At 34.1% G+C, this 9,552-nt stretch overlaps 1 protein-coding gene and 2 pseudogenes across 1 annotated transcript; all 3 read right to left on the bottom strand.

Annotated features, from left to right (window-relative positions):
- Positions 1–480: 480 nt before the first annotated feature.
- LOC114074525 lies at positions 481–665 on the bottom strand (annotated as a pseudogene).
- Positions 666–1,550: 885 nt separating this feature from the next.
- Positions 1,551–1,744, bottom strand: LOC114074524 (annotated as a pseudogene).
- Positions 1,745–7,169: 5,425 nt separating this feature from the next.
- On the bottom strand, positions 7,170–8,363 carry LOC114074310. Its single transcript, XM_027912172.1, has 3 exons — positions 8,252–8,363; positions 8,022–8,170; positions 7,170–7,934 (listed from the first exon to the last, which is right to left on the bottom strand). Exons 1-3 carry the CDS (start codon positions 8,361–8,363, stop codon positions 7,170–7,172), a joined length of 1,026 nt encoding a protein of 341 aa, XP_027767973.1.
- Between the last annotated feature and the right edge of the window lie 1,189 nt (positions 8,364–9,552).

Consider the following 9,552-nt stretch of genomic DNA (forward strand, 5'->3'; position numbering starts at 1 on the left):
CCGTCGCGCCTGCGACGGTCCGTCCTGCTGCTCCGTCACAGAGTTCAGAGACTCAATTCCACTAAAGGGTCTGTGACGGTCCGTCGTGCCCACGACGGTCCGTCCTGCCATTCCGTTACGAAGTTCAGAGAGTCGATTTCAGTACCCAAATTTCAGAATTCTAAGTGTTTTGGAACGAGACCCCCTCGACGGCCCGTCGTGCCCATGACGGTCCGTCGTGGGTTCCGTCGACTCAGACAGTTTTTCCAGAATAAAATCTGCTGCTCAAAACGACTAAACAGGTCGTTACAAATATTTATGATACTAAATTCAAAATTTGCATAAGATATCGAATAGGTCAATGTAGATATAATTTCAGCAAAAAAATTAAAGAGTCTGTCAGACAATCATTAGATCATCTAAGAACGATCATCTATGGCACCATGACCGAGAGCCATGGAGTCTATTAATAACGCTCTGATCTAATAGCCACGAGTCATCCACCAGTCAGATAATCATTAGACCATCTAAGAACAATCATCTATGGCACCATGACCGAGGGCCATGGAGTCTATCAATAACGCTTTGATCTAATGGCCACGAGTCATCCACCAGACTTGGTTTCCTATCTCCTTAAAATCAAGGATATAGTGGTATGAGAATAGATCTTGTTCAAGTAAGGTCGTGACAAGTATTTCCATTGCTTGATAATTAAAAATAATCTTCTAATGCTACGTTGCAGCGATGTGGGAAGATGTACTAAAATCATTTGGAAAGAATTTAGGCCCAAAGAGATGTTTTTTCTAGATGGGTTTTATTTGAAATGTGGCCCAGTAATTTGATAAAATGCCTTCAAGATAGAGATTGATATATGTTGCCACTTTTTTTATTTAAAAACTTTTAAATTTGCAATCAATAAGTTGCAAACCAACTTTAATTATTAACTACATTAAGAAAAGAGGTTCAAATGACAAGGCAATGGCATGCATACCATGGTTCTTCGCGGAGTATATCTCACATCCAAACATCAGAGTGAGGGGATGGGGCAAACCTTATGAAACTCTGGTGGAAAGTAACTACCACCCATATGTCTGTTTCATAGGTCCATGATTCTTCGAAAAAACATGTTATAACTTGACTCGGACACTTTATAATGTGGTTTAGTAACGAATGAATGGAAGAATTGGCTTATGTAGAGGTCGACCCTATAAAACTAGCTAAGCCTTGTTTAGTTGTCTTCTTAATAAGTGGAGATTAACTAGCTAAGCCTTGTTTAGTTGTTTTCCTCTCTTCTTAATAAGTGGAAAATACTCGGTGACATTCTATAAGTGACTTCAACGAGTCTACAAAGCTTTGTGTTTCTTGTAATTAGCCCTAAGCTCATACATATGATCAATTTAATTTATCCTAAACTCAATAAGAACATAAATCTATTTTGGAAGGATAAAGTATTCATTTGTTGCCTTATGAGTTGCCCAGAAGAATCTTTCACTGTCTTAGCTCAACACAACCACAGAAACAATTATTAATGGTGAATATAACAAGTAAAACTTGGGCAAAAAAGATTGAAGAGTCTGTCAATTAGACCATCTCAGCACCAAAGATTGGGTCTAAGAACGATCATCTATGGCACCATGAATCGAGGGCCATGGAGGCTATTAATCACGCGCTCTAGTCTAATGGCCAACAGATTTCCTGTCTCCTTTTGAAATCAAGGATATAGTGATACGAGCCTATAGAACAGATCCTGTTCAAGTAAGGTCGTGACAAGTAAACCCATTGCTCAATATTAAAAAGAGTCTTTTAGTGCTATGTTTCAACGATGTGGGACTATTGGACATCCCTTATTTACTTTGATTAAGTCTCTTCTTTCGCTAAAGTAAGAACTATAAAATCTAAAATAAAAGTTACTAACTTCTGTCGAACCCGATTATACAAAAGACTTATAATGCAGTTGTTGATAAGGAATTGAAGACAATATTGTTGTTGATATATGGTAAGTGATGTGACAAAATGGTATTAATTTCTCTATTTCTAGAACTTAATCTTTGTCAAAATAATAAGATATAGTAATCCATTCACACTAGTCAAATAGGAAAAAGGAAAAAGTCGTGATTGGTGAAATATCTAAGGGTTGGAAAGCGATTTACTCTCTTCCGTTTTAATTTATCTGATATATTTTTAATCAAAATAAGTTTCTGTCTTTTATTTATCTCTTAATGAAATATTTTCATAATCGCTATATACATATTGTTGTACATATTTAAAGTCACAAAATTTTAATATGATATTTTTAAAAATCTTTATTTTTTCCGTTAATTTTGTCCTAATAAAATTATTTCACGTTAAAAATAAAAAGGAAACTAATATAAGGATTATATGATATTTTGCATTATGAGGTGGGGACATATAAAATTTTCCAATATGTCCAAATACCATGAATGAAATTTTCGGACCCCCGTAATTGGATAAAGATCCAGTCAAGTATTATTAGGTCAAGTAATGTTCAATGACCTTATAGATTTATGTAATGTGTACTATGTAATAATTTATGCTTGAGATTCATTTAAATTATATACTCATTATAATAATAGCTAATAAAATAACAAAGTTGTCAACTTTTTTATTTTTTTAAAACTATCAAATAAAACAATTAAGTATACCAAGCTAATAATTTCAAGAAAAAAATTAAGATTGACGGAAATATGCAAACTTCCTGACTCTTTACCAGCCAAACTTCTTCGGAAGTAATTTCACACATGCTTTCTACAAATTCTGAAGTGACCTCCTAAAATACATCAAACTTAGAAACATCATTGAGTTCTAAATAGTAATTCAATTAAAGAACTTGATAATACATTAAAAAAAAACTTATTTCGAGGTTTTCAAATAATTATAAAAATATAGTTATTCAGATTCTTCAAAAGTGTCGAATTCTTTAAAATTAGAATAATTTAAAAAGTTCAATACAAGTACGAGGTTTGACAGGTAAAAAAGTCGAGAAGTCCGCATATTCCCGCCAGTCTTATTTTTTTCTTGAAAATATTAGCTTGGGTACACTTAATCATTTTATTTGATAGTTTTAAAAAATAAAAATAATTGATGGCTTTGTTGTTTTTATTATTAAAACGAGTATATAATTTAAATAGATCTCAACCATAAATTATCATATAGTACACATAGCATAAATCTATAGGATCATTGAACATTACTTGACCTAATTATACTTGACTGGATCGTTATTGATTATAATCAAAATCAAATTGATTAGTTGATTTTTAAATTTTTCAAAATCAAACCAAACCTAACGAACAAAAATAACCGTCAATTTAGTTATTGTTGGTTTGGTTTGGTACAGTTTTTCTGATTTTTTCAATTTGAAAGTAATGAACTTTTTGAGAAAATGTGTATCTCAATAGACACAAACACCTATTACATGAACAATCCATGTGAAAGCTATTATCTGTTCAATTAAGCAATACTAGGGTTATTATTACACGAACAAAGTGATTCAATTAAGCGAGTGTGACTATCTTATGTGAGATAGGGTAAATATATCAATTTGTTAATGCAGGACAATTGCCAGTGGAAGATTGAAGAAGAACAAGAAGAACAAGAAGAAGAAGAAGAAGAAGAAGAATGTTATTGAGAGAGTTTCATCCTCATGTCTTTTACAATATGTATTCTACTTTACAATGTACAAACTACTCATGTATATATACAATCAATTTGCTAACTAACAATGTTAATGCACCAATCATAAAAGGACAGCTGGCTAACAAACTAATAACAAACTAAGCTTAACAATTAGCAACTAACAACTAACTAGTTAACTAACTAATTGAACTTTAACTAACTAACTAATTCAACTCTTATCAATACTTTTATCATATTCCTCAATACCCCCCTTCAAGCTAGGAGATATGAAGATGTCCTTCATTCCGAGCTTGGAAACCAAATATTCATGTTGCAATCGACCAAGTCCTTTAGTGAATACATCAGCAGGTTGTTCAGTAGTAGCCAGGTGTTGAATGGATATGTAACCTCTTTGAACCTTTTCTCTAATAAAATGACAATCAATGTCAATATGTTTGGTCCTCTCATGGAAGACAGGGTTAGAAGCAATCTGAATAGCAGCAGTGCTGTCACTATGTACAACAATAGGCAAGACAATAGGCATGTCTAATTCACGAATGAGACCAATTAACCATGTAACTTCAGCAACAGTAGAAGCCATGCTTCTATATTCTGCTTAAGCAGAACTCCTGGATACTGTAGATTGCTTCTTAGACTTCCAAGAAAGTAAGGATTCTCCAAATGTAACCATATATCCAGTAATGGATCTCCTAGTATCAGGGCATGATCCCCAATCAGCATCACAAAAAGCCTGTAAGGAACCAGAATCCTGAGCAGATAACAGAATACCTAGGCCAGGTTGTTGTTTAATGTATCTGACAACTCTAATAGCAGCATTCATATGAGATTGCTTAGGAGCATTCATGAATTGGCTTAAGTTTTGAACAGCATAGGACAAGTCAGGTCTAGTAATGGTTAAGTAGATCAATCTCCCAACCAATCTTTGATACTCACCAATATCTGATAATACAGGATCAGATGTAACTCCTACATGCTTGTCAAAAACTGCAGTAGTGAGCTTTCCATTCATCTCAACAGGTGTGGCAATAGGTTTAGATCCACCTAAACCCAAGTCTGAAATAATCTCCAATGCATACTTTCTTTGATGCATGAGAATTCCTTCCCTGTTTCTGGCAAACTCTATCCCTAGGAAATATCTCAATGATCCTAGATCTTTGATCTTGAAGTTATCCTTTAAGACTTGTTTGGTGTCATTGATTAGTGTGATGTTACTGCCAGTGACTAACAAATCATCAACATAAACCAACACAATCACAATGCCTTCATTAGACTTCTTGATCAATAAAGAGTAATCCAAATGGCTTTGCTGAAATCCAGCAACTAATAGTGCCTGAGTCAATTTCACATTCCACTGTCGTGAAGCTTGCTTAAGTCCATACAATGACTTAAGCAACTTACACACAGGTTGATCCCCAGCATGCAGATGAGAGAATCCTTGAGGTATCTGCATATAGACTTCTTCTACCAAGTCACCTTGCAAGAATGCATTATAAACATCCATCGGTTGGACATCCCATCCCTTAGATGCAGCTAAAGTGAGCACTGTCCTAACTGTAACCATTTTAACAACTGGAGAAAATGTCTCCTGGTAATCTAAACCTTCTTGCTGGCTGTATCCTTTGGCTACAAGTCGGGCTTTGAATCTTTCAACTTCACCATTTGCCTTGTACTTAATCTTGTACACCCATTTGCAACCTATAGCCTTTTTGCCAATAGGTAAAGTTACTACCTCCCAGGTCTTATTCTCTTCCAATGCTTGTATCTCTTCTTTCATGGCTGTTACCCACCTCTTATCTTTGGCAGCTTGATGGTAGAACTTAGGCTCAGTGTCAACTGAAAGATTAGCAATGCAACATTGATAAGAGGGAGACAAATTTCTGTAATCAATGTTATTTTCCAGAGAGTACAAACAATTGGACCTTGATCTAGACTTGAATGTGGTAACAAAATCCTTTTGCCAAAGAGGAGGCCTAGAAGTTCTAGTTGATTGTCGTCTGTTGGAGCTCAAAAGTGAATCATCCATAGTTGATTGATCCTGCTGATGATGATCCTCAAGATCATTGGCAAATGCATTATCAACATTATCAATGGGATCAGCTATGGTTGGTTGATCCTGTTGATGATGATCCTCAAGATCATCAAATCTGACTGGCAAATCTGAATATTCAATGGATGATACACTGTCTTGTATGTCATCAAAACACTGATTTTGAAAGGGAAAGATAGATTCATTAAAAACCACATCTCTACTGACAAAGAAAACTCTATTTTGTAGATCATAGAGTTTGTATCCCTTCTGTGTGGTACCATAACCCATAAGTACTGATTTGATGGCTCTAGGACCAAATTTATCAGATCTCAACAGTGTAGTTGCATAACACAAACATCCAATGATCTTCATGTAAGACAAGTCTGGAGGTTTACCAAACATCATTTCAAAAGGAGACTTATTAAGTAACACAGTGGATGGAATTCTATTGATGATATGAACAGCAGCTAAGGCACATTCTCCCCAAAACCTGATTGGAATATTGCCTTGAAATCTAATAGCTCTTGCTGTCTCCATTATGTGTCTATGTTTTCTCTCCACTACACCATTTTGTTGAGGTGTATATGGACAAGAACTCTGATGTATAATTCCTTGAGATTCAAACAGTTCACTCACTTGAGCATTAAAAAACTCTCCACCATTATCTGATCTAAAGATTTTAACTTGAACATTGAATTGAGTCTTAACCATAGCAAGGAACTGTTTCAATATGGTAGAGACATCAGACTTGAGATGCATGAGATATATCCATGTCCATCTAGAGTGATCATCAACCAAAGTAAGAAAGAACTTCATTTTATTATGAGTTGTAATCTTGTAAGGTCCCCATACATCCATGTGAACTAGATCAAAACATTGTGTACTTCTAGTACTGCTATTAGGAAATGGTAGTCTGACTTGTCTAGCTAATGGACAAATATTGCAACATTTCAATTGGAAATCCCTTTTATGAGCAAATATGTCTATCTTCCTGAGAACACTCATAGGAATGTGACCTAGCCTCTTATGCCAAACTTCACTTTCATCAGAATTCTTCACTGCAACAAAACTCCTATGAGCAGTGTCTTTCAGTTGTGATGACTTTAAGATGTATAGACCACCTTTTTCTTCACCAATCTCCTTCACTTTCCCAGTGAAGAGATCCTGAAGGAGAAAGAAATCAGGATAGAAAATTGCACAACAATTCAATTGCCTAGTAAGTTTAGCCACTGAAAGAAGATTGAAGTTAAGTTCTGGCACATATAAAACATTCTTAACTACTTCACCTCCTTGTAGTTGAGAGCAGCCTGAATGTGTGACCTTAGTGGAATCACCATTTGGAAGCTGAACATTTCCTGAACTCTTTACTGTTGATCCATGAGTTAGCAAATCTTTAGTTCTCACCATATGATCAGTTGGCCCACTATCAACAATCCAATCAAGACTAGAAGTTGAAGGAGTAAACTGAGAATGTCCTGCAAATATACCTGTTGTATTGGCACTACTATTGGTAGATTCCCTCATGAATCAATGACTTGTTCATCATCTGCAAAACTTGTTGGTATTGATCAGGTGTAAAATGTTGAGATAAAACAGCTCCTGAACCACTTGAACTTGGATTACTTTCATATTGTTGTGACATCTGATGTGAATCACCACTCTTAAACTGCTGCATCTGATCTACAACATTACCATTAGTTGAGCTACCTGAATTGTTAAATTGAGGATTGTAGTCTGTTGTCATAACATTTGCTTGTCTCTTCCCTTTATAATTGGTAGGATAGCCTATTAACTGATAGCAAGATTCCTTTAGATGTCCATGTTTGTGACAGTGAACACAGTACTTCAGCTTGTTACAATCAGCTCTATTGTGGCCTTTCATATCACAATGATCACAATACAAATATCCACTTCTCTGTTTGTTAAACTTCACATTACCACTTCGATTATTCTGACCACTAAAATTGTTCCCTCCGGATCTACTAGTGAACAAAGCTGTAGGATCCATTTGCCCTCCTAAATTATAGTGATCTCCACTTAACTCTCTTTGACTTTCATCTTGAATTATCATAGCATAACATTGATTAACAGTTGGAGGTGTACTCATCATGAGAATTTGGCTTCGAGCATGACTATAATTGTCATTCAAGCCCATCAAAAACTGCAGAAGCTTCTGTCTAAGCATGCTATCAACATATTCTTTAGATCTTTCACAATTACAAGATGGAGGAGGAACAATTGAATCAAATTCATCCCACAGATCTTTCAACTTGGAATAGTATACTGAGACTGGAGAAGTACCTTGAGTATGTGTAACAATCGACTTGTGTAAGTGAAATATCCTCGACATATTCACTTTGTCAAATCGTTCCTTCATATCACTCCAAACCAGTGATGCATTAGAACGAAATAGGATTCCACTCATCAATTCCTTGCTCACATTGTTCATAAGCCATGAAAGCACCATTGCATTACATCGATCCCACTGTTTCTTCTCAGAATCGACTGTGTAATCTTCACGTTTGATGCTGCCATCAACAAATCCCAATTTATTCTTTGTTAGCAATGTTAACTCCATTGCCCTGCTCCACAAAGTATAATTCTCCATCCCTACAAGTTGAATCCCAATTTGAACTGCACCTGTGACATCAGAAGAAGACAAATACAGAGGGTGTGTATGATCGATTTTGTTTGCCATTATTATCTCTCCCGATCTACAGATCCAGAGATCAAAATGAGCTGGAATTACTCAGAGATTGTACTCCTGCTCTGATATCATATCAATTTGTTAATGCAGGACAATTGCCAGTGGAAGATTGAAGAAGAAGAAGAAGAAGAAGAAGAAGAAGAAGAATGTTATTGAGAGAGTTTCATCCTCATGTCTTTTACAATATGTATTCTACTTTACAATGTACAAACTACTCATGTATATATACAATCAATTTGCTAACTAACAATGTTAATGCACCAATCATAAAAGGACAGCTGGCTAACAAACTAATAACAAACTAAGCTTAACAATTAGCAACTAACAACTAACTAGTTAACTAACTAATTGAACTTTAACTAACTAACTAATTCAACTCTTATCAATACTTTTATCATATTCCTCAATAAAATAAAGATTAAAGTAATAAATTTTGATGGACTTGGGCTTAGAATTGTAATAGTTGAGCTAAAATTGGTAAAGTTAAATACTTAATTTGATTAAAATTTAACAAAATATTTATCATTTATGTATGAATAATATATAAATAAACATATGTATCTAATTTATTTGTTTGGTCTGGTTATTTTTGTGGTTATTTTTAGCAACAAAATCAAATCAAATAATGTCTTATTTTTTAAAATATAAAATCAAACCTAATCAAAATAAACAAAAATCAATTTTTTAAATCAATTTAATTTAAATTACAATCCGATTTAATTTTTAACCATAAACATAAACCCCCTAAATTAACAGGTCCCAAAAGATTTTTGAAGCAAAGAAGTATTTTCTGATATGCACATTGTAGATAATTTAATTTCTTTTATCTCTATTTTTTCATGTTAGATAACAGCAAAACAAGTTGTTAAAAGCAGACGAAATATAAATCAATTGACTCATCAATCTACATGGACGTTAAAGTGTCTATTTTATTATTATTATTTTTTTGTTTCTTTGCGTACACTGGTCAATCTTGTAAAATTATCATCTATAATAATATTTATTCCGCCCTAATTTTAATTGCACGATTAAAATTTTGAGAGTCAATACATTTGAAATTCATTTTTTTTCTTTGTTTGGGAACAAATTAAAATGTTCACAAAAGCCATAAACGCTACTAGATTATTACTCAATCATTTAAAATTTATGTTACATATATAATTTTTTTTAAAAAAAATAA

Source organism: Solanum pennellii, chromosome 10 (assembly GCF_001406875.1).
Source record: "Solanum pennellii chromosome 10, SPENNV200".
NCBI lineage: Eukaryota > Viridiplantae > Streptophyta > Magnoliopsida > Solanales > Solanaceae > Solanum > Solanum pennellii.